The 25787-nt window shown below is 41.7% G+C and overlaps 1 protein-coding gene across 2 annotated transcripts in view; it reads left to right on the top strand.

Annotated features, from left to right (window-relative positions):
- Window positions 1-4224: 4224 nt before the first annotated feature.
- The window catches only part of snap25a (synaptosome associated protein 25a), a 37324-nt gene continuing 15761 nt past the window's right edge, over window positions 4225-25787 (top strand). For both annotated transcript variants that reach the window (XM_080490287.1, XM_080490288.1), the window contains exons 1-3: window positions 4225-4373; window positions 21182-21325; window positions 23049-23090. In XM_080490287.1, the coding sequence (XP_080346413.1) occupies window positions 21254-21325; window positions 23049-23090 (114 nt within the window). In that variant the 5' untranslated portion in view covers window positions 4225-4373; window positions 21182-21253. The remainder of the gene's footprint in view (window positions 4374-21181; window positions 21326-23048; window positions 23091-25787) is intronic.

Genomic DNA, 25787 nt, shown 5'->3' with positions numbered 1-25787 from the left:
TTATTTCTTTTATTTCTTTTAAATTTTAGAGGAACTCAACTATAAAATAAGCTCCAGTCCAAAACCATAGATGTTGCCGTTTTAATGAGCACAACTTACAGATGAGAAAAATACCTTTTAACTACCACACTTAGAGAGAGTATGAAATAAACAAAAAGCACAGATTTTTTTACTTGAGGAAAAGTTCAACTGTACAGGTCCTGAAAACTTTTTTAAGCATCTCCCACCTCTCCCCTGCCGATGATGTGATCTTATATGTTTGCACACGATTACAGTAATACACACTCAGTGTGCACAAGTCAACATAATCATTTGTCTTTTGATCATCCTTTTAAAAACTTAAGAAGTCTTGACATCCAACCATTACTGATGCACCTTCAATTCATCAACTGCTGCACCATCATAACTAACACTGTCACCCTGAATCGTCCTCATGGAGGTTAAAACCGACCAGTTCGAACAATATGAACGCTCTTTGAATGTAAGAAGATGCATTTTGAGATCAATGCAAAATTTATCAAAGTACTTTATTAGCCACCTTTGCACATCAGCATAATTTCTTGACTGTCTTAGTATGTAAATTAGGATAAGAAAGTTCGGTACTTCCCCAACTGGATCCATGATGACTTTGCAAGTTTTTTTTGTTGTTGTTGTTTATTTCAGGCTGGTCCAGTAAATCATAAAACCTGAACCTGAATTTTGATGTGATCAGTACCAATTAAATGTTTAATAAAACGTGTTAGCCTCCAGACTAATCAGGTGAATCGACTTTACCTTTAATGTTACACATCTCTTGTGCCCTATTTTAGCCGAACGTTCTCAGTTTGTTGGTTAAACCGTGTGTGAGATGTGGACATGATCAGCCAAAGCAAAAATCAGACAGCAGAAGACACTTAAATAGCCGGAGCCAGTCTGACGAGCACATTACTTTAATCCGATGCAACATTTCAGCAAATCAGCCACACAACATGAAACATGGTGTCGTGACGGGGCTCTTGGAAAGCTGATGAAATGCGAGTGTAACGGCGTGTTGGCTCCGATGACTAAGGGCTGATATTTGAGGGAGAGAAGAGAGAGAGAGAGGCAGATTTTAGTGCTGAGTCACAGTGAGGGCCTTTGCTGCTGCTGCTGCTGCAGCGCCCTCCCCCACACCCGACCACTCTCATCCTGCCCTCCTTCTCCTCTCCACGCGCACACGCACACATGCACACATGCACACGCACACGCACACGTACGCGTTTCTGTGCAGTGCATGCATAGGTTTTGCAGATCTGTCACCTCTTCTCTCTTCTTTGTGTTCATCCGTTACCTATTGTTTTTTTCATCCCTGCAATTTGCTTCATCACCTGACGCACCCCCCCACCCTGCCTCCTCCACCACCACCACCACCACCTCTCACTGTGAAGTTTAATTAAGAGAGAAATCGGGGAGGAGAGAGATCAGAGTCTGCTACAGGCTTGTTAATGCTGCAGCTAATCTCGTCCTCCACTTTCTGTGTTTTGCTCTTTGACCGTGAGACGAAGCAGCCCACCTCCCTCCCTCCCTCCCCCACCTCCCCCAACTCCCTGAGCTCCCCATGCGCCTCCCATGCACATACAGGCACATGTGCACAGGCACACACACACAGACACGCGCTCTCTTCTCTTGACTTCAAAAGACCTCTTCGAAAAGTTAGATATTCTCTTTAATCCCTGCTAAAAGCGCAGCCACAGAGCAGCTTTAATGGGTGAAAAGACAAAGAAAGGAGGTTTTATCCTCCCGGTGACATCGTTGAGGTCAATTCCTCTTTGGTATCGTTCGGTCTGTGCAGACTGACAGCGGTTAACTCACTCCTGAAGCCACGAGGCAGAGAAGTTCGAACCTGCAGCACTGAGACTTCATCAGACGGTTCGATCTGGAGCTCCTCTGTGGAGGATCAAATGTGAACGATGGGCAGAGTGCTCGGGGGGAAGTTTCCGGACCTGAGCTGACAATGACTGGCTCAGACAGCCGATAACCCGCCACACATTGAATTCTATTTATATTCACTTTTGGAACTGTTGAACAACAGCGTATCTAAAATGAGAAACCTGAATCACGTTTGATTGGTAATTGTTTTCAAAATACCTGAACGGGAATGAATTTGCTTAGTCATTGTGAGACATTTGGTGTCAACTACATTTAATCACATCTGGCACAAATGGCATGGAACCTGCAGCCAATGAAGATTAAATAGGAAATCAATGAGTAAGAGAATAATACAGTGAGTGACTGAGAATTAAAAAAACAAAGTCAATTTAATTCCTGTTAACTTCAAATGTAGAGAAACCTTGAATGCTATTAACAGAAGGCTTTTAACCAATATCTCATATCAGAGCCTTTTACAAAGACTCAAACTTTCAGACCATTTTTCAGATATAAAACCTTTTCAAGGAAATGGATCTACCAAAGGAACAGTAAACACATCTCAGCAAGCTCTCCGTTATCACCAAGTCCTGCTAATCTGATTTAAAAACAAAGCATATTTGGTTTTTTAGAAATGTAAGTTTACATCCAATGTAATCACAAATATTTGTAACTCCAGGACCCTGCAAGGTTGGAACACTGGATGGTAAACTGACTCGTCGCAATACCTTAACATGGAAAAGTGGTAGTGTCTAATTCTCTTAACTTATTAAATCTTTAGGTTTCCTTTAACAGCCTGGAGAGGGTTATAATTTGTTGTTTATCCAGGTGCACTTTTGCTATTTTACCTGTAAATGATCTGCATCGAATTGTTGAATACGTTGTAGACGTTTTCATGATTAAGTGGTGGCGTGTTGTGTTTCAGATGGCATGCAAGCAAATCATAATTCAATTAAAAAAAAAAAAAAAGGACCTCATCTGCTATTAAAGCCTCAATCATCCTGAAGTGAACACAAACATTTGAAAACTTTCGGTTTCGTCAAAGGCTTGGTGCATTTTACACAGAAGATAGTCAGGAAATATATATATGTATAGTGTAAAGGTCTGCTCTACTGCTCCCGTTGGAGTTTCCTTTTTTGAAACTGTATGAAAATCTAACACTTTCCTCATTCTATAATTTAGTTTGTTAGACACCTTTAATATTGTTTCAGGGGGAATAAATGAGAAACCTGTAGATTTACGCACACACACACACAAACGCACGCACGCACACACACACACACACACACACACACACACACACACACACACACACACACACACACACACACACACACACACACACACATACACACACACACACACTTCTCCCATGTCATTTCCTCTCCTCTGGCTCTCCTTCTCTCAAATGGATTTTTCATGCAGAGTTATCATTATCATTAATTTAGGGGACAGGTTCGCTTCACAGCGATTGAAGAGTCATTTGTTACGGTGCCAAGCAGAGGTAGCGGGCTGGAGGGAGGGAGAGGGAGAGCGAGGGGGAGCATTCCCACGCTGCGGAGTCCACAGACGCTTGTGTGTGGACGTGCTGAGTGAACGTCAATCAGTCTCTCTTCTGAATGCTCCTCAGAAACTGATCAGGATAAATCCCTCCAGGACTAATCTACATTGTTAGTATGAAGCTTCTCACATGCACGTGGGGATCGTGCAAACTCACTCGGTATAGCTGGGCCCAGACTTCAACTGACAACATGCATCAAAACAACATCCCAAAACTTTGTATTTGAAGGTATTTGAAGGAAGTAATTAACAATAAACCCCCTTCACAAAGAGAAAGAACACTTTGTCAATAAAAATATAAAATATTAAAGTGTCAGGCCTCCAGGTGCCACCCTAAGATTGAGTTGTTGAAGGCCCGTAAACAGATTGTCTGGATCCGCACCTGGATGACGCTGCAAAGAAAAAGCTGCTCTGAATAATAAAAAAATAAAAAAAAGTTGCGGTGTCATGCGATGGTAATGTTACATAAAGCAGGGGTGTTTAAATGATGCATGATTCAGATCTATTGGCTCTATATCATAGCCATGTGGGATATGAAACTGAAAACATGTAAAATATTCAGATGTTGAGCGGCTATCTGCGCAGCTGCCTATTATAACAAAGACCTTTTTGAAGCCGCCCCCCCCCCCCCCCGCCTCCCTCGCTCTCTCTCCCTCTCTCTCTCTCTCTCTCTCTCTTCTCTCTCTCTCTCTCCTGTTTCTCGCTGACAGATATCTATTAAAAGCTGCTGCTGACGTCAAAAGTGTCCGCCATCTTTGAGGAGAGCTGCTTTCCCCTCCCATTGAAGAAGTATTGAGGAGGAAGCAGTCGACGCGCAGTGCCTTTGCAGCATCGCAGTCTTGTACAGAGAGAGGCGGGTATCGGTTCGCTGCTGGTTAACGCAGGTATTTCCTCCAATACTGACTGCGGGGCACCGACACCAGGCGCAGGTAGGACCGCACATCCTTTCTGTCTCATTTTAAACCTCATTATTCGCCACTATCTGCTTTTTCGTTTCGTTTGCGTTTGGAGCGGCTGGTCTTTGAGCGCGAGCGCAGGATGCTGATGTTTCAGATTTGAAAACAAACAAACAAACAAACAAAAAAAAAAGATTTAAAGGTTTTGTTTGGTCGTCAGGAGTGTTTGTGGTGATGTGAGGGGAGGAAAGCGGACGGAGGGATTGAATGTGGAAGGCGCAGTGAGGAGCCGAGGATGGATGCGGTGCGCTATAATGCGTAATGTTCACTTGTGGGCGTTTTCGGCGTGTTTCAGCACCTCGGACAGCGCCACGGGAGGAAGGCACGCAGGCGCAGGACGCACTGAGAAGGAGAACGTGCCTCTGCGCCGGGGCTCCGACCTCCTTTTATTCCCCAATATAGGATTTTGTTTCCTTGTAAAAAAAATTATAATAATAATAATATGTGTCTGACTTCCACCTCAAAACCAGCGAGGGAGACACAGCTGATGTCGCAGCGAGATGAGGAAGCGTGAATCAATGTGGCGCAAACCAGGAAAAAAAAAAAAAAAACCCGCAAAATAACAAAAACAAAAACATCCCTGAATATGTGAAGGTAGCAGTCGGCTGGGGATGGCGGGCTTGCGTTGAGAGAATGTTGTGTTGTAAACTGCACCATGGTAGGTGTCAGAGGAAGGGTGGCCGACATAAACAGGGGGTGGGGGAAGGGGGGGGGGGGGGGGGGGGGTTGAATGCGACGCTCCTTTTTTTTTACATCATGAAGGTTTCTTTTTATGCAGCATCTTTGCATCACAAGACTGAATCCGTGAGCGAGGCATGACAATAGCGCAAGAATATCCTGCTGATATTAAAGTGGAAAGAATAAAAGAAAGAAGGGAAAAATGAGGGGGTGGGTGGTGTTGGTGGTGGTGGTGGTGGTGGGGGGGGGGGGGGGGGGGGGGGGGGGGGGGGTGCTTGAACAGCATCGGGGAGGACCATGGTGATACCCGCACTATGACACCCCATCCCCCCGTCCACCCCCAGTCTACCTCAGCATCCATCCATCCATCCATCCATCCATCCATCTATTCATCCATCCATCCCCATACAAACCTGTCTATGCCCCCCCAATCCATCCATCCTCCATGCTGATCTCCTGCCAGTCACGCATGGTGCACACCGGCTGCATGCTAACATGGTCCTGTAGTGGTCCTCTAGTTTGACAGACATTATTTATCTACAGATCGTGTGTGATAGATTGTGACATTGCCTCTACATGTGGCGTGTTCCTGTTGCGTGTGTCTAAATGAAACCGAGCCTCTCCTCCCCGTGCGTGTGATTTTCCACATTCTGAACACAAACTTCATGCATTTCGCAGTATTGATCATCTCTGTAGGTGCGCAGGGTTCGGAGGATCCCAGAAGCTGTGTGTTGCAAGGTTTACTTTAAGCTGCCTGCACCTGAACAGTGCACGATGGGAGAGAGGTGCACCTGACCCCCCATCCATGCAGGTCTTTGGGTTTGATGATGCGGCAGATTAGCCATGGTGCTGTTGATCTCTGGCGCACCTGGAATCATATCACATTACCACATGGCTGCGCTGGCGTCGCTGACTGACAGCTCCTGTCTCTTGAGATTTGACCCGACCGTTGGCACATCAGTCGGACGCCTCGCCGCGAGCACCGAAGCAGCGACTAAAGGACACGAGTCCTTGAGGGATTGAGATTTTTCCAGCAACACAAACAAATATGAAGCGAGACTTTGGATGCAGTGGGATGTGGATTCATGACACAGACAGATTATTTCCTACAGTATTTAAAAAAAAAAAAAAAAAAAGAAGCCAGTGGGCATCCTCTTATTGCAGTGACCGCTGTAACATATCACACTGTGCAGCGTGCTCTGTTTAGACTGCAGAGAAGGAGAGAGACAGAAACAGGGAGGGGGGCGGGTGCTGGGGGAGGGAGGGGATGTCGGGCCTATACTGCACACATTGTGGAGGGGCTGCCATGTGGATAAATGGTGACTCACTACACCATCACCACTCGCTGATTGTTTCTTAGAAACACCCTGGCCATTGTTCGTCTCACGCCTGCTCGTGTCGTGTCTGTTCCACTTTTTATGTGCACGAAGCGGAGCCGGAGCCTGGCTGATTGATGCCGGCAGAACCAGCCGGCTGCGCATTGCGTTGTTTTGGTGCAGGTATGGGCCCTGTTTGATTTCTCGCATTTAGAAAGCTCGTTTGTTCCCCATTCCGCTCAGAGACAGCACTCACCCGTGTCGCGTATCGACTCCTCGTTCGCTGTAGCATGCCAGCGTTTTGCTCTTTGCACATGATGCTGGGTGAAGAACGTGCTTTTTACCACACAACAGATGACGATCAGGCACCAAAACTGTTCAGTTTGTAAATCGAGGGAGAAGAAATGGAGAAAGTCTATACGATCAAGGGCATGTTTTCAAGTCCTCTTGAACCAGGAACCAGACTACCGCCTGCATCCTCTTCAGTGAAGTGCCATGTGTTGGGACTGTGAACTCAAAGCCGACTGCAGTTGTTTCTCAGTGCAGCTCAGATTTTGTTTTATTTTTTAGCTGCATGACAAAATCCTCCTCATTGATTCAGCAGAGACGCTTCTGCTTCTGTCGCATTAGCAGCTCCGAGATGTGCCAACGCGGTGGTCAGCTGGGCCTCTCTTTTTTTTGTGAATGGTTACACATATTTTGGGTTATAGGCCAGAGGATGGCGAGTCTGACAAGGATTTTTTATCCCACTAAGTTAGCATTATAACATTAGTGCTTATTACCACCAATTGATACAGTAGGTAATAGTTTACAGAGGTTTTGTCTTTGAAAATGCTTCTGATCAAAACCTACCAAAGTCTATTTCAGGCCATGAACGAGCTCCCAGCTTTTTTGTTGGGAGTTAAATGAGTAAATAATACAGCAAAGCAAAGTTCAGCAGCCACCAGCCTGCGGTTTACTGTAAAGATTGAAAGCAAGCAGAAGTTGGAAACAGCCTCCAAGTCAAACCTTCTATCTTGTTTGTTTAGCCCTCACCAAAGCGGAAAGGTAAAGAAAAGAGTGATTTTTAGCTAGATTATAAACACTCTGTGTAGTTTCACACTGAAATGAACCCTCACGCGTACTGAGAGTTTGATTTTTATTACCTGGAGGCGGAATGTGCTTTTCTGTTTCCACCTTTTTAGAGTTATTTAAACTAACCGGTTGTTAATGTTAGTAACAGGCAAGAGAGATGCATGTTTGTTTGTTTTTTCCACACTCTGAGACTGTTTGAAGAAAACCCGATCGAAACTAGTGCCAGAGAGAAGATTTGAGAGAATAAACTTCCGTTTTAAGTCTTCTTGTTCAGGAGGAAGTTAGAAGAAACAGTGTTGTTTTTCTACGACTGCGTCAGCTACCTGAGCGTACCCAGCTCGGCGGTAGTGCGAGTGGCAGGTCGGGTTGAGATTTTTTTTTGTGTCCGCTCAGCCCCCGCGGGACCACCTCTCACTTTTTCAATAACGTAAACAAAAACAGAGGAACAAAATGGCCACCGGTGCCGGCTGCGGCCTTCAGAGAGGAGGCGGCCCGGCACGTTCTCCTCTCGATAAAGCATCAATTCTGACTTTTTTTCCTCTCTGTGACACTGCACGCCGTCCTCAGAGTGTTTTCCCCTCCAACAGCAGCCTACATGCAGCCTACAGTCAACTAACATGGTTAATAGATGTGACGTACTTGTAAAATCTGTCTTCAGTATTAAAACCAGCTTCTCTATATTTAGTTCTATTCATCTTCTCACAGAGAGTTAATAATATCTCTCAAGTGATCTTTTCTCTTTTCATATTCTGAGTAATAATACTAATAATAATAATAATAATAATAAAAAGTATCCAGGACTTTACCGTTCAAAGCACACTGCAGTGAGAAGGTGATGTGTGCTGTCAGGTACTGTTATTATCTGTCCTCTCTCTGCTCCCACCGGGCTCTTCTCATCCATGAAAGGAATCCAGAGAGCGAAAATGAAAGTGATCAGGAAATGTGATGCGGGGAGATGGAAAATGGGCCAGGCAAGAAATTAATCACAATGATTTCATATGATAAACAAGAGCTGACATGATTACTTGAAAACACATCAGGTTCTTTTTTGCTTGTCGTTTGTTTGTTCACAGACGAAAGCCACGAAACCAAAACTGTTCTGACAGGTGAACACATCCACTCAACAACATACAAATGCATTAAAAACACTGGGATTTTCCCCGGCTCTGCTCCAGATTCAATCTAAAATCTAAGTTTCCAGAAAGTAGGAAGTGTAAACCTTCCGGACCACACCTGAGATCTCTGGTGTCCCTCCAAAAGGCTCCCATACCCCACGTTGGGAACCGCTGCCCTAAAAAAGGACAAAAAGTTATTATTTCAGGCTCTTGCACCATTTGCAAGTGTATCATATTATATTGTGTATTATATTATGAAGTTATATATTGAAATAAGTCGTGACAATTCAATTTTGCACAATATTATTTCACTTCGGATAAAAGAATGTGTCAAAAACGAACTTGGAATGAGAAAGATTAGTCCAAATGTATGCAATATACTGAACTCTATATACGGTACATATAATCACATAATCAGTCAAAACAATGATAGTGACTTTTCTGTCTTTTATAAAAATACAAGATTACAAGATTATGTATCACTAAAACTTAATCTAAATAATACGATATACAAGTATACTGTGTAATATCAATAGACAGACATTACACGTGTGTGTGTGTGTGTGTGTGTGTGTGTGTGTGTGTGTGTGTGTGTGTGCGTGCGTGCGTGCGTGCGTGCGTGCGTGCGTGCGTGCGTGCGTGCGTGTGTGTGCGTGTGCGTGTGCGTGTATGTGTGCTTGCATTCAGTTTCACGTTGATGGATCATTTTCACCGCACCATTAGCTGCATTGTATTGTATTTGTAAGACTCCATTTCTCTGAATAACAGTGTGTGTTTACGTCTTATCCATGCGTCACTGGAGCAGAAAGTGAAGCCGTGACTCTGCTCGTCTCGGCATCATACAGCAGTGTGTGTCCAGGTGCGCTGGCGGTGTGTCCGTCCTATCAAGCACTCACACTTGGGGGGACGTACACGTGGGTTTGTGTTTGAGGGCCGGATGCTGGACCGGATTTATGATGCTGCAGTGCAGCTCGGCAGGCTGCTGGTGCAACTCCTCCTCTGGGATGTAGAAACGTTTGTTCAATCGTGTGTCAGAACTGTTTTGAGCATTTTTGGTCTTGATCAGCAGACTGTCTGTCTGTCTGTCTGTCTGTCTGTCTGTCTGTGTGTCTGGGTGTCAGTCAGTTAGTTAGTTAGTTAGTTAGTTAGTTAGTTAGTTAGTTAGTTAGTTAGTTAGTTAGTTAGTTAGTTAGTTAGTTAGTTTGTTTGTTTGTTTGTTTGTTTGTTTGTTTGTTTGTTTGTTTGTTTGTTTGTTAGTTTGTTTGTTTGTTGTTTCAGAGTGATTCAGACTGAAGTTGTACTGTGTGGATTGTTAATGAATGAATGAATGAATGAATGAATGAATGATACAAGAACATACAAGAACACATAGTATCATAACTCTTGAGGACTTAGGACCTTTTTCTTTTTTCTTTGCCTTCATTTTATTCCTTCTTTTTCATGTTTTTTTTTTCATATTTTTTTTCCTCTCTCTTTCTATTTGTCTTTTTCTTTCATTTTTAAATGTTTTCTTTCTTTCTTTCTTTCTTTCTTTCTTTCTTTCTTTCTTTCTTTCTTTCTTTCTTTCTTTCTTTCTTTCTTTCAGCCTAACTTTTCTCATTACTTAATATTTTTTATGTATTTCCTTCACGCTTTGTCAGATAAATGACATTTTTCCAAAGGGTTTTACTCTTGTGATCCAACAGATTGTCATTTGCTGCATGCAACTTCTTAATGGGGCATATCTATGTTTAATTTAATTATTGAGCAGCTTTAAATGCACCTATTCATTTCGTAACTGTTAATGAATCAGCAGCTCAGACAGAAGAAGGAGGGAGTAGAGGTGTAATATCACATTTTTATGATCATATTTGGGGTTGAATTTACCTCTTAGTGCCTCAACTGGCTTTTTAATGTTTTTATGACTTCTGGAGTATTTTTAATTAGCCCGGACGAGTCACTGATAAACCTGGAGAGATCAGAAGGCTTTTACAGACTCTCAGGATGGAAATTAGGAAAATATTTGACGGAAGGAAGAGTAAGAAAAGAATAAATAAGACTAAGAATAAGCTTCATATTAAAATGTAGCATGTGAATATGTCAAACATTACTGTGTTTAACAGCAATAAAAAGTTTCCAATAAAAACTAAATGTATAATATTAAATAGCTCACAGAGGCACAGTAAAAGTAAATAGTATCTGTCAGGCATTATTTTAAAGAGACTGTGGCAGACAACATTAAACGCATTTCCTATTGAGCCTTTAACCATTGCATCTTCCAGTGCATGCTGCACATTTTATCTCAAATCATTATAACATTTATTTATTCATTATAGTGGTACCAACATGCACAATTTACATTTTACAAAAACCTGTGGGAATCTTTTAAAGCACTGTGCATTCAAAATGAGCGTTTTGAATATGAAAGAAAAGTGTGATTAACCGTGATTAACTTACAAGAATTGTGTGATTAATTCAAAGCGTTTCAGAGACAGAGAGCTCTTATTGAACCCAACAGCACAGAGACATTAAGATCACCTACATAAGTGTTTGTATCTGCTGTGAATCGGTTTATGCCAGTCTATCATCACATATTTTACTATTTATCACGCAGAAGTTATAGTTACTTTCATAATTCATTTGATGTGATAAATCTGAGAGTGTACCGACAAACAGCAAATAGCATGGCAACCTGTTAGCAGAAGCTGTGGATTTTAAAGATTAATTCATTTTGGTGCATTTATGCCTGCTACGCACTGCAATTTTAACAACGTTATAATGTAAACAATGTGCCTCCATGTTGAAGAGTGCGGCGGTTCGCCCTCAGTTGCCTCATCGGGCTCCACCGCTCTCCATCGGGGATTCCATCAAACGTGCTCATGTCATAAAAAAAAAAAACTGGAGGTGTGCTGCATGCTTCGCTCGGAGAGCCTCCACATCGCCTCGCCCTGATGTTTATTGCCTCGTAAAATAGGAGAGCCGCCGCTTCTAATTCAAAACAGGCTGCAGGGGAGCTGTGCAGCATGACTCTCTGTCACATCTTCACCTGCACCTTCACGTCTTATATCTTTTATTTTTCTTTCTACGGCAGCCCACCGGTCGCCCTCCGTGTCACGTTTTGGTGGCTACAGCAGCTGAAACGGCCACGTGGTTTTAAACATGGCTGTGGATGATGATGATGAGGATGATGATGATGATGATGCTGATGACCATGGGGACAATGATGGAGGCTCGTGGTCAATTTGAGTCTCGTTTTCCTCGGTGCTCTGCCAGCAGGCTGATAAGCGGTCGTGCAGCTCCGCCCCGATAGAGGCCTTAAATCACCACGTGCCCTTCATCTGTCGGGCCTCTATTAGCGAACCGAGCTGCAGCATCACCTGTCTGAGCTGTAGTTGTGATGATGGTGGCCGATTTTACATTAACGCAGTCTGTAACGAGGGATGAAACCCTAATAAAAGCAACCGGCGCGGCAGCACTTCCTGGACTCATCAGCGGTTTTAAAACACCAACATCCACCCTGATTTATGGCAAAACTGAGCCGAGCTCTGAACACCCCACCCCCAACCCCCCTCTCCCCTCCAGGCAAGGATGGAGTATGTCTTGTAGGATTTACGTATGTGTTGTATAATGTGCCCTGCAGGCCACCATGATCCAGATTGTGTTTGAGCGCCTGTGTTTCTCTTCACGGAGGGAATAGTGCAGGAAATCTTTGTGTACACGCTGGTTAGAGATTTTATGGTGCGTTTATTCATAATGCAGGGTGTGATCCGCTGGGGAGGGGGTGGGGGGGGATGCTCGTCTCCCCTCATCAATATATCCTTCTGCTCATGTATTTTCATTCCAGCGTCGAAGAAGGAAATACATTTCTACATTACAGTAATTAAATAAGTGGAAAATACACACCTTTTGGCAGGTATTTGTGCCAAAAGATGTCACATTACTCTAAAATTTGTTAATTTTCTCAATGGATTCCCATTAGAGGGTTGACTTCATGCTATTAAAAAACACTCTCTGGTTATATAATGTATTATTTGTGCAAACGTTACCCAACATGAACCACTTATAGTTGAAAAATCACCAATATATTTTAGAACATCAGTGAATATCAGTGAAACATAATTGAGTGACTCTTGATTATGAATTCAGCTTGAAGTTGTGAACTTTTTTCAGAATAGTTTTCAACAAATTGATTAGAATAATGTCAAATTAAATGAGTTAAGTCCTCCCAATGGGGGCAAAAGTGTTTAAAACGATATAATATAATATCTGATCATGATAATGATAATCATGATATTGAGCTAGTGAAATTGTATGTTCAATGTCAACTTTTAAGAATGTTTTTTTAACCATTAGTCTAACAGCCCCTGAATCAACTTCAACAAGGTTTAGGAACTTCAAATGGCACGTTTTGTCTGGTTTTGAGTATCTGATGTCCTCTGTGAGGGGCAGGTGGGTTGATCCTGTTATAATTCTCACACAGCACAGTCCTGATCCTCTTAAAGCTTTGCTTTCTCTGTGGATCTCTGTGAAGGAGACTCCAGCTGCACTTGCTCTTACTGAGCATTGTTACATCACAGTTGTTCTTCAGGCTGGTTGCACTTCCTGGAAGGACAGTTTGGACTTATTGTGGCTACATTAATGTGCTGTAGCGTCGGATAGCACTTTGATGCAAGCTGAAGAAACACCCACATGATCCTGAATTATAATGTGTTACCGCGACAAAGACGGACAGTTTGAAGCTATGAGACCTTCAAGGGGTTAAAGCAGCTCTGGGTCCGAGCAGATCCTCTCAACAGGAGTTTTTGTGCAAGAAAGTTCTATTTACCGCATTGTGGATTACTTTCTGATGCACTGAGAAAGTGAACAAAACAAAATGGCAGCCAACAGGCGCGCACACACACACACACACACACACACACACACACACACACACACACACACACACACACACACACACACACACACACACACACACACACACACGGCAAAACAAAGAGCCGTTGTCATCTTTTCCACCATAACAAAGCTCTACTACAGAGTCGTGTCACATAGACAGCCGAGGCACAAAAAAAGAGTCCTAAAAAGTTCTATTTTATAGCAGCAATCACTGAAAATCACATTTTACCATCAGAGTGTTATATTTTGTTTCTTTTACATCAGAATGAGACGTTTATCTAAACCTTTGTGACGTGCTCTTTAATATACTTGGACATTTTCAAATGAAATACAACATTGAAGACTTTCCCACAACTTTCTTGTACTTTTTCTGATCTGTTAACCCTTCAAATTTAACTTTGTTATTAATTTTTTTTAAATCAACATAATTAAGCAAAGAAAACAAAAACCAGAGTCTTTAAATAGAAAAAGCTCTGTAAAAATAAACAAAAATGTTTTATTCTCTAACCAGTGTTGGCGTTTAATAATATAATGTTATTTAGCCTTTTTAGATGCATCAGATCAAAAAACTAAAATGAATTTATGTCCTTATGAGAAATGTGATTCAGAAAAAGCTCCTGCACAAGTTATATTTAGCTCAATGTCCAGTCCATCTTTAGATTTTTACTTAGACAATTAACAAACGGCAGTTTGTTCTCCATGTTACTTTCTACTTTTGCTGTCCGGCCATCATAAACTTGTCGTTTTCCTTCGACAATCATCCACATTTCATGTGTTTTTGGCATATCAATGCTGACAAACCAGGACCGTGATCAAAGTCATCTTCATTCAAAAGCGACACGATAACAAATTAAAAAAGGCTCTTGCCTTTAATATAACATGGTATCAGCTAAAAAGCTGATGAAGCACGTACACTAGAGTTATGTCTACAGTGTTTTAATCAAGCGCTCTCATAACTGACAGTATTTTGAATGTATGATCTTGCTCGTGAGTGTTGAGCATTTTCATAATGAAAGTTTTACCAGAAGAAACTGGACTGAATGTGGACTAAATACACACTGATTTAAAAGTCGTCGGCGGTGGCTGATTTAAAGGGACAGGAGAGATATTAAAGGCAGAAAGAAAATGGGAAATCTTGAGGCGCAGCAGCTGTTGGGGGGGGGGGGTTGTAATCTCCCAGCGGTGGAGTGTAATTGGACAGGGTGTGAAATATGCAGAGGTAGGAGAGCAACAGGGACTGGAAATAAGGCCATCTTCATATCTTTTATTGTTGGTGTCGCAGCAGAGGCGATGAAGACGGTGATGGATGGACAGACGGGGAGCTGGAAGCATGGACACCCTATGAAACATTCATTAGCTTGCAGCACCTAAACTCCACATTAGTGCTTTCTCATCACTGATAAATGTGTTTTTACACTGATAAGTGCGTGTAAACCTCCGATGGCTGCCGCACAGAGTCACGGCTTTAGTCCACCCTGCCATAAAGAAACTCTGCAAAGCTCGGATGTCGTAAAGTGTGGATATATAAATATGGACAAATTTTCGCCTGAATATACGGAGGACAGCTCACAACTAACTCACCTGGGCTTCGGTCCCCAGAGAGCACCACTTTTCTTTTCCCTCCCCGTGCCCTTTAATGCCTTCCTGTTGACTTTAGGTCACCCGTCACCCTCCAAAAATGTCGGCATCCATGTCAGACACTGTGGGGCTAAAGGTCGATCGTGCGCGTGTGTGGTTTTTGTTTAAAGGCTAACAAAAGGAGACAGGTGTGTGTTAGCGGATAGCGCGGGGGGGCTTTGGAGCCACCTGTGTGGCAGATGTTTGGAGGAAATGGAGGTGTTAATTACGCAAAGGATCCCGTCAGCCTCCATCGCCTCCCCTATACTGACAGATGGAGCGGTACGCATTAGATCACTTTGAGAAGGAAGTGATTGCAGGGGCAATAACTCATTTCTTTAGGGGCAAGTTATTAGCGCCACAACTGGAGCATACAAAGAAGGCATATAATGGGCTAAAAGTAAAAAAATATATATATATATTTATGTTTTTTATATTGATGGCACAACAACTAAACATATATGATATATGTTCAACCCGAGTTATAACATAATTTGGTTATGAGCTGATGAGAGGCAAAATATCTCCCCTGCTTCAGTTATTTATACGATATTTTCATTCAGACTGCTGCATTTTCTACATTATTGATTGATTGAAACATTTTAATAAAGAGTAACATTAAACCTAAATCAAGTCCATCAATTAGCATAAACGCCCCCCCACTTCTAAATGGACACCATGGTTTATTTTCCTTGGAATCCACAGTATCTGCGCCCATTTCAAATGTACCATAGTGTAAGAAATTTAACATTTTTAAGTGGAATAAAGCCAATAATGTAATAAACTAAACTACAATAATAAATGAGAGAGTACTGCTGATTAGCAAACTGAAACAAACCTACTAAATATTTATTTTTATTTTCAAGTAATGCACTTTCATTTGTGGATCATTTTGTAGTTATTCCATTATCAGCTGCACTTATAACATTCCCAAAAGATTTTCAGTGCCAATTCAACAATGTAATTACTTGTGAATTTATTGGTGAAATATTTTTATATTTCATGACATTATTGGCAAGTTATTCCATTATTCGCTTTGAAAACTGTTAAATGTTTTACATTTTCTGACAGGCATTATGCCACTTTCTGCACATGTATAGATCAGCTGGCGATTTTTAATATGAAGAAACCAGAAGTCTGGATTTCTGCCACTTTTGATCACAAGCCGCTGTTAAGATGAATAAAGTCCATATATAAACTCATGAAGGGCGTTTTGTTCAGTCACAAGTTTAGACTTCCTGTGCGTGATCATGAATGTCTGTGACGAGCTTCTCAGCCTTGAATCAGATGGGAATTTGTTTCACGGCTGACGGAGCAGCCTTCTGGTTAAAAGACTCTGCGGCCCAAAGGTCAGACATGTGATCCCCGTCATTTTATCTGCCTGCGGCCATTTAACTCGTGTGTCTACCTGCTCTGGTCACTGCACATTCTAATAAGAAGATCTGTGCGATCTATGATAATAGACCAACAGTGATGGCTGATCAGGAATGTGGTGAGAATATTGAAGACGTTGCAGGGAATTTTACCTTCATCGTGCCTTGTGATCAAAAATTATTAACAAATATCTTTTTCTGGAGAATTTAAGTGTAGTCCTGTTCATGAAAACCAGTTTACACTGTAAATTCCTACAGCATCTACTATGTGACCTTGCTATGCTATAATAATATCACATGTCTTTAAGTTATTTATGTATTTACTGCTGTGATCTATTGGGAGTTTATGCTATTCTATGGTCTCTTACTGTGCCTAATTGACAGTTTTTGTTGCATAATTGTAAAAAATTACAATGTTCAATGAGCTATCTTTGGAATATTGAGGCTCAGGTTTGACTTTGATGGTCCACTTCAGTAGAGTGTGTATTACTGTAAGAGATCATTGAGGGACCGGATTACATATTGAGCGAAGATTACGAGGAAAATTAAGAATACTTACAACCATGTCTTTTCACAAAGGAAGTGTTTTGCATTCACATAGTTATTTTCCCCGACTCATGATATATATTTTTTTTATTAGATGTACTACACAACATTATAGATCAGCTTCCTCCTCAGACCCCAGGTCAGTCTGGGGGCTTCACTTGTTCAGTCTAAATTATTAAAATTAAATGTACACGTCAAAGAAAACTAGAATAAGGCACTTTTTTCTCTTGCCCATGGCTTTTCTGTTGAAAGATCCTGTATTGTGTACATTGATGTTAAATGGGACAGTCACCAGTGATCAATCAGAGACATCTGAGTGGACTCCAAGGTAAAAACAAAATAAAATAAAAAAAAAAGGAGAGGAAACATCAGTCTAAATCAAAGAAAATGAGCCTGGATGGGATCTACAACTGGAAACTTCTGGTAAAAACGTGAGGCATCTCATAAAAATTTAGAACTAATCCATTATTTCAGAGGTTTCTTTTGATACATGTGAATGCAATACTCTTCTATACTTCTTTTAGCTGTTGACATGTGGTCAGTTGATATAAGCTCTGTCTCTATTCTCCGTCTGTTCTTGTGCAAACCTAATGAAAGATTCGTCCCACAACCGGAGCAGGCACTGCTGAGGGCAGCGAGGATGCAAAACAAGAAGCTTTTAATTGAAATGTAAAGTAAAAGGTCAGTGCAGCCTGTTAAAACTTAATTGCCTGAATTCGGTTATGTAAGTGAGCAGGCCAGGCAGCCATGACGTTCTTTCTTCCTTAAGCGAGTCATTTGTGAAGAGTGTTTGTGAATCTGTCTGGATCCAGACATGAGCCGCTGCACTGACCACGCTGAGGTTTATGTAACCCAACATGGCCGTCGTTGATGTGAAGCGATGCAGGGGAGCGAGAGGAAGGCGGACACGGAGGATCATGTGAGAAAACCGTACATGCACGGTGGGGGGGGGGTTCACACGCCGCAAAAAATGTATATGTTTTTGATTCAACTGCCAAGACCTTCATTTATATAACGCAACCTCTGAATGTAACGAGGGATGCGAAAGGTGGGGTGCCGAGAGCAGGACGTGATCATTACCATGCAGGACGTATACAAAGCTGAATCCCCCTGCAGAGATGCATGCAGTCGGATTAATGCACCAGTGATGACGCAGAGCTTCACGTGCTTTGTGATGTTGTCCCAGCAGTAAAAAGTGGCTTCATATCCTGCAGCAAGGCTGAGGCAAACACTGTAAAGTCTCCAGCCACCTAAGACAATACACCATCTCTCCCTATTATCACCACTTGTTCGGGTTCTGGGTGAAAGCTCAAGAATCATGTTTTTTATTTTCTTGTAGTGATGCAGTTATATGGCAATTACACAGATGATAGGAAGCAGTCCTGCATATTTGTCCAGTGTGTGAGTCAAATAATAAATCCTGTTCAAACACAACTGGTGCTGAAGGTCAAAGTAAAGTAGTGCGTGCGTGCGTGCGTGCGTGCGTGCGTGCTTGTCTGTGAAAAGTATGGGTCCGAACATAGAGCCTTGTGGAACTCCATGATTCAATTTATAAGCCGAAAAGTAATCATAAACATGAACTAAGTGGACTCTGTCTTGTAAACATGATTGAAACATTGTTTATTTGAAATGACCTGTTCCAATCTCAGTAGGAACATGTTATGGTCAATGGCTGGATGAAGCCATGAGAGGATTATTGGTAACATTTACGAGGTCTCACAATAATACAGTGAAATTAGGTCTCTGCATAAATAGTATCCAAAATAAATGTTGAAATAGGGGAAACATCTATTGTAAGAGGTTGTCCTACTTGATTTTTCTTCTGTAGAAATATATATTATTTAGTTAATATCCCAAACTGCTTATTCCAATGACAATTGCACCAATTTTACGGATATTCATGAAAACATTAAAGGGTGGAACAATGAAATAATCCTCTTTAGTTGTTTGACCTGGAGATGTTTAGCTGAGGTCTAGGCTTTCTTGGTTAGTTTATCAACCAAACACTACTGGTGGTTTCAGCATTTTTTAAACAAATTGATTCTGTTTCTAATATATCTAATAGTCACCACTTTGACACAAAAAACTGACATTTAAATCTCTTCAAAATACAACGAAGGGATAATGTTTAACCGCGGAGCAGACAAAGTCTCTTCAGATCTCTGGCGTACCTTCAAGGTGGTCCATAATGGCACTGTGGGATGCACTGCGGGTGCTGTTGCTGTTTACTAATGCTCTACTACATGCACCATCATTGACCAACTGACGGAGACAGATTTAAAGATGATTCTCAAAAGGCTTCAAATGACTTGGCAACTCTTAACTGGAGTGACTGGCGGCAGATTGATTTCATGATCATCTTTCATATGGAAATCGACAACTTGATGGTTTTGTGATGCTGGTTCTTTGACCTCCAGGGAGGGAATGAGCACAGCATGTTTGTGTCTGTCTGTGGTCAATCCTCCAAAATCCCAGTCAGCCCCTGCCGTGTTCAAACATCAGCCGGCTCCCAGTCACCCTCCAGCGAACAAGCAAGCAATGCTTCTGCAGCCTCCTAATCCTCCATTATACCACCTGCAACAGTGAACAGCTACCTGCTACATACCTCTCGGTTTAAGAGACGTCCTGCTGCAGCGTGATAAAGTGAACCCCAGTAGAGAGAAGACAGTCTATCACCTTGCTCAAGGGCAAAGTGACAGGAAACAGTCCTACTGATGGATATGTTGTATCTCAAGGATGAACTGCACTTTATATGATCAAGTGCTATTAAATTATTCTGTTAGTCTGTGAAGAGCTCAAGTGGCAGAAAGTAAGAATCATATGTCACCTGTACAGTTTCTGATCTTCTATGTGCGGTCCTTTGTTTGAAATACTGACAGTAAATAAATCTTATGTCAAACTAAGAGTTGTACGATTTATGCCAAAACCTCTTTTCAAATTGAAATTAACATTGCATTTCAATCTCACATAAAGATAGTATATGTATTTTCTGATAATGTTTTGTGTTTTTCCACTGTATTTATGAGTATTATACTCAACCTCAATCGATTAAAAAAAACAACAACATTTGTGCAGTTGTGGCCAGTAAAAAACAAGAGTGAAAACCAGTGTTTTTTGTAATAATCGTGGTTCAAAAGCACACAAGCCATTTAAAAAAAAGAAAAAAGTTAAAATGACTTCTCTGTCAGAAAAGTTTAAAGCACCAAAATTTAAGGTATTCATAATAATTTTATGTAACTATAAATTGGACTTGTTGAATTTCTTTTAATTATGCGATTGCAAGCTTGCAGATCGGGGACAGACCGAAATTTTACAATGTCACATCTATTATGTATATACGATGTGTATGCTAACATCAGTGAATATCAGAAAATACTAATAATTGTTTAAAAAAATATCATTGTTTGTGCTATATGTTTTAAGAAAAAAAAACAAAAAAAAAAGGAAATAAACTGGACTAAATACCTGAGTAAAATATGCTGTCGGTGTTGGGTGAAAAGATGAAATTCAGTTGTTTTACTTCAGGATCACAGGTACAGTTCACAGAGCCGTGGACTCAAACAGCAACAGACCTGAAAGAGGATTGAGATACATGATGACAACATACGAGGTGTGTGTCTGTGCCTCACTGTCATTGGCTATAGTATACATCTTGTCACCAGGAAGAGGTTGTTGCCTGGGTGTGTGTCTCTGTGTCTATGAGTTCATGATCACACCATCAAGAATGTTGTATGAGGAAGCAGTGGGTTTTTTTCGCGTTGTGAGAGAAAGGGATTCTTTCTGTGGTGAGGGTCCTTACGTGACCTTCGCACAGTATCCTAGCAACCTAATGGTCTGAAGTGGAACTGCCATTTGTGACCTCCACCAAGACATGAACACAGAGACATAATGAATACAAATATATGCACTGAATACCAATGGCAGTAATGTGTTTAACAGTGGATCCACATCAGTTTTCCTCTCCTTTTCTTTCTTCTGCCATTCGTTGTGAGAGACGTCCAGACGAGGTCGTGCAAATGTGACATGTTGGTTTGGGTCCTGGATGTGATCACAACATGTTTTTTGATGTCACATCAGCTGTGTTATCACTGAGAGCATTAATGCCTGAGAGGACTCAGCTCCAGCTCTCCATCCTATAGAGGATTCACAGTTTTTTTTTTGTTTGTTCTCCCTCGTCTCTCTTTCAGCCCTCCCCGGATTCCCACTAGGATCTTCTCTTCCCTGTTGGAGACCTTCTCCACCCCCCACATCCAGCAGCCATGGCAGATGACGCGGACATGCGCAATGAGCTGTCAGACATGCAGCAGCGCGCCGACCAGCTGGCCGATGAGGTGAGAACCACGCGTTCGCTGCATCAGAGATGAGATGTAAACAAATGAAGAAAAAAAAACACATGATCACGAAAGAAAAATTCAAGATGTAACAATATGAAGGCAAACGAAAATGTCCGTGTCAACAATGTTCATGTCTACTCCATGTTTGAGTTTATTTTAGACTCCTGTGAAGATTAAGTTTGCACAAGCTGACATCAGCAGGTCACATTTTCCTTATATGGCCATTTGGTCCAGAAGCGGCACATTCCAAAGTATCACACTGAGGCTGATGTCAAATTACACTCCCTTCATAGTGGACTTAAAGTCAAGTCCTTTATTTGTTAAGAAAGAGATTTTATGGAAGTTGGCCATTCAAAATAAAAAGTGGGCTGGCCTTAAAGAGACAGTAACCAGTTTCAATTGCATCACCCAAAGAGATTGATAATGAACTTTTTGAATAACCAATAGCAAAAAGCACCTCTGACAGAGTTCCACAATACTAACAAGATCATAATGAACTTTGCAAAGATCCTCCATGTTCACGTCATGTAAGGCTTTATCTTATAACGTGACCTCAAATTTGTCCCATCTGTAACAGAAGCAGCTCTGCAGAGACAAACTGTACATTAGCATGTTTGGATCGGCCTGCACACATTTGCATGTGTCTGTTTGTGTTCGTGTGAGCAAGTGATCGAGACCACAACCTGGACAAGGCTTTACGTAACATCCCCAAGTGTGTGTGTGTGTGTGTGTGTGTGTGTGTGTGTGTGTGTGTGTGTGTGTGTGTGTGTGTGTGTGTGTGTGTGTGTGTGTGTGTGTGTGTGTGTGTGTGTGTGTGTGTGTGTGTGTGTGTGTGTCTCATTGCCAGTTAGAGAAAAAAAAAAAAAGCAAGAGCGAACGTCTCTGTCGTGGCCCAGAGCAGATCATCCCACACCCCTCCAGCTCCACATATGACTCACAGTGGCACAGCTGAGCAGAATATTAAATACGCACAGACACACACACACACACACGCACACACACGCATACATAAGGCATGCACAAAATGGCGGCACTGGAATAACACTTTTCGCCTCTGTTGCACTGACAGTGACAGAGAGACAACAATGTCTCGGTGGCTCGCATCAGAAAAAACTTGCAGACGAGAGCTGAAATATCAGTGAAAGGGTAGATTCTGTTGGACAGAAAGAAGAGCGAGGGATTACAGAACACATGCAGTGATGAATGAATCCAAACGAGGAGGAAGAGGAAAGATGGCTGCACTGCGTCCGGACAGAGCTCATGCTAATAATAGGCCTCCCATGAGTTGGATGGTTGGGGGGGGCATCAAAGCCCGCTTTGATCATGAAGGTGTAATTATTTTTATTGGCAGAGCCGAGGATTTTTATGCTTAGATTGCAGGTGTGTTCGCTGCGAAACATGCTATCCCAAATCCTAATCACTACCGGCATGTTACCGATATATTATATTATATCTATATATATATATATATTATATTGAAAGCTGAGACCTCAGACAGTCTGTCTGTGAGCTTCAGTTGACACTGTGTCAATAAACATCCAGCATTGATTATTTTCCGTCCTGCTAATTGCTCACATCAACTCGTCTGGACACACGGCAGCTAAGCTTAACAGGCATGAAAGAGATTGTGTTGTTGTTGTGTAAAACCCTGCACAATTCGATTAACACTGATTTTTCAGAAAACACAGAGAAACTAACTGTACTTTTTGTTTCCCCACAGTCACTGGAGAGTACTCGTCGTATGCTGCAGCTGGTGGAAGAGGTAAGAAAAATGCACGATACTCTCAATCCTGCAGGTTTAAAAACAAGAACAACAATTTAAGAGATCGGGTGTAAGGAAATTAATACAGATCTATTCAATTTTACTCCTGTCTTGTAATTCTATTACTGTTGTAAGGGTAGTTTCTGATTACACCTCTATAGATACTGTTTACAATATTATGATAACTGTGGATCATGAGGGAAGCAGATTTTATACAGTGGCCTCATTATGTTCATTTTCCAACGAAGATCCCCATGCTATCAGCAGCTAGTGCGAAAATGAGTCCGGTGAGCACAGGGAAGCCAGACAATAGTCTGTCGCTCTGGAGAAGAGCTCAAAATGTGGTGAGAGGGAGTTTTAAACGTTTATACTGAAACAGCAAAAATATTTTGACTTCCATGAATCCAGATATTACAATAGCACCTTCTAGAGGACCAATACCGTACTACAACTTGACTGTAACAGGTCATTTGACCACCATACTGGTGGTGCCGTCTTTCCGTGTAGAGTTGGTGAGTGAGTTTTCTCTGGGTACTCCAGTTTCCCGCCACAGTTCAAAAACATACTTTTGAGGTTAATTTAAGCCGATAAACCCATAAAGCTGGGCGATCATCTTATATCTGAGTTCTCGACGTGGCTGTGATATACATAACATTGTTTTTTCATCTAAGTGCTTGAATCCATTAGTGCTGTCAGGCAGGACTGAGGGAGCCATGAGTCGACTGAGTGATGCATTAATGGCACTTTACAGGAAGTGAGCTGACATCACGCTCAGTAGATTGTCACACGCTCATGCAACATTCATGGCAATAAATAAAACTGTGATCAACGGGGAGCGATGACGGCAACGGGCAGGAGCGAGGTGGACTGGAAGGAGGGCAATGTATGGAGGGCAGAGAGGAGGGAGGGGGGCAGATACCCAGTGCATCTCTCAAGGTCAAATTGATTGTCAGTCGGACGTACGTATCTCAGCGAGCAGCTCCACCCTGCAACTGCACCGCAGGCGAGGAGGAGGAGGAGGAGGAGGAGGAGCGAGAGGAGAAAGTTTACTGCAGATGGTCAGAGAGAGGGAGGAAATGCTGAATTTAGGAGTGTTTAAAAAAACATTATCGCACCAAGTGGAAACATCCAGCTGGACACGTCACAGAGGAACAAAATGGAGGAAGTGAGCAAGACAGTTGTACATCATAGTGTTATGTAACTGAACCCGCTCATTTCTACTCTTCTTCACTGAATTGCTTCTGCTCACATGAAGCCTACCGTCCAGTTTATTCTCTGTGCATTTAACTTGGAATCATTAACACTTTACCTGGTTTTATAATCAACTCTTTAGTCAATATTCATCTTTTAAGTTAATTTAAAAGAACAACAGATAGCGAGTGAAGCAACCCTGTAACAACTAATGATATAACGATGCCAAATACCTCCCAAAAATGTAATAATGTTGGCCTTTTTTTAATGCAATAAAGCCCCTAACATCATAACATACCAATAGTGTCATTGGATATTTGATCTATTATTATAATATTTTTTCTACTTGTTAGAAGTAGCATAAAAAAATCTGATTGAAATGTAAAAACTGCTGCTTATAATGTACTAGTATGCAAATATGGCTGCATTTCTATGAAATCTATCTATTGAAGTTCTTTCATAACAATCAGTGCAAGAATCTACAGTGATTCTATATTTATTCTTGATTTGTTGAATAAATGAAACAACTATGGTTCAATCTACCAATATAAGCATCACTTTATTGTATGGAAAACTAGCCGTTTTACACTAATGAAAAAGAGTCTTTATTACAAACCTATTGGGGAGTTCTGTGAATAACAACCTGAACAAATAAGAAAAAGAATCACCCAAAATAACCATATAATGTAGGTTTTATGTGGAACCTTTAATTCAAAAGTCAATAAATCAACTTCTCTGTCTCCTGTAAGTGTTTCATGTTTACCGTTTAAGAAGCCAATTATCACAAAATTGTCTGTATCAGCATGTAATTTCCTAATTTTTGCTCAGTCTTTTGAAAGGGAAGATTATTCTGAGGATAATGGGAAAAAGTATATTCCTAACTTGCACTAATTTCATACTGTATGTATGTCCAATGCAGTAACAGGCTGGTCTCGTCTTAACATGCTTCTGTGTGTTTTGTTTTTCTACAAAATAAAAAGGAATATTAAAGCAAATATCTTTTGCGGCCCAACTTTAATCTGTCAAATAATTGTTAATCTGAAAAATCCTGCTGCTCAGTTTAATTCAGAGGCGTTCCTGTGAGGGATCCTGCTCCATTATTACTGGGTTTTTCCTATAGGGGACACATTTGGGATTTCTCTTGGACAGAAGCTTACTGAGTTACAGAATAATTCATACACCCGTTTGGTGATTGCTCCCCTCTCATGTCAGTGTAGCTTTCCTCCCAAATCTGCTGAGGAAGCAAGAGGGAGCGTATAATGGTGTGTACGTACGCATCATGGCCTGCAAAAAGTAGATGTGTGTGTGCGCGTACACGCGTGTGCGTTAATTTGTGCCTATCAGTGGGAGCCAGGTGCCACATCTTAGTGCTTATACGAGCGTCTCCATCCCGTCCCTCCTCAGACTCTGTTACAGGACCACCGTTCAGCCGAACTGTCATGAAAAGCTTCACTGCTGGAGACTCAGGCAGGCTCAGCTATCCAACAAAATGAAAACACGGAGGCT

The sequence above is a fragment of the Lipophrys pholis genome (genome assembly GCF_963383615.2).
Source record: "Lipophrys pholis genome assembly, chromosome: 21".
Taxonomy (NCBI): domain Eukaryota; kingdom Metazoa; phylum Chordata; class Actinopteri; order Blenniiformes; family Blenniidae; genus Lipophrys; species Lipophrys pholis.
This window is presented reverse-complemented; position numbering and strand designations above follow the sequence as displayed.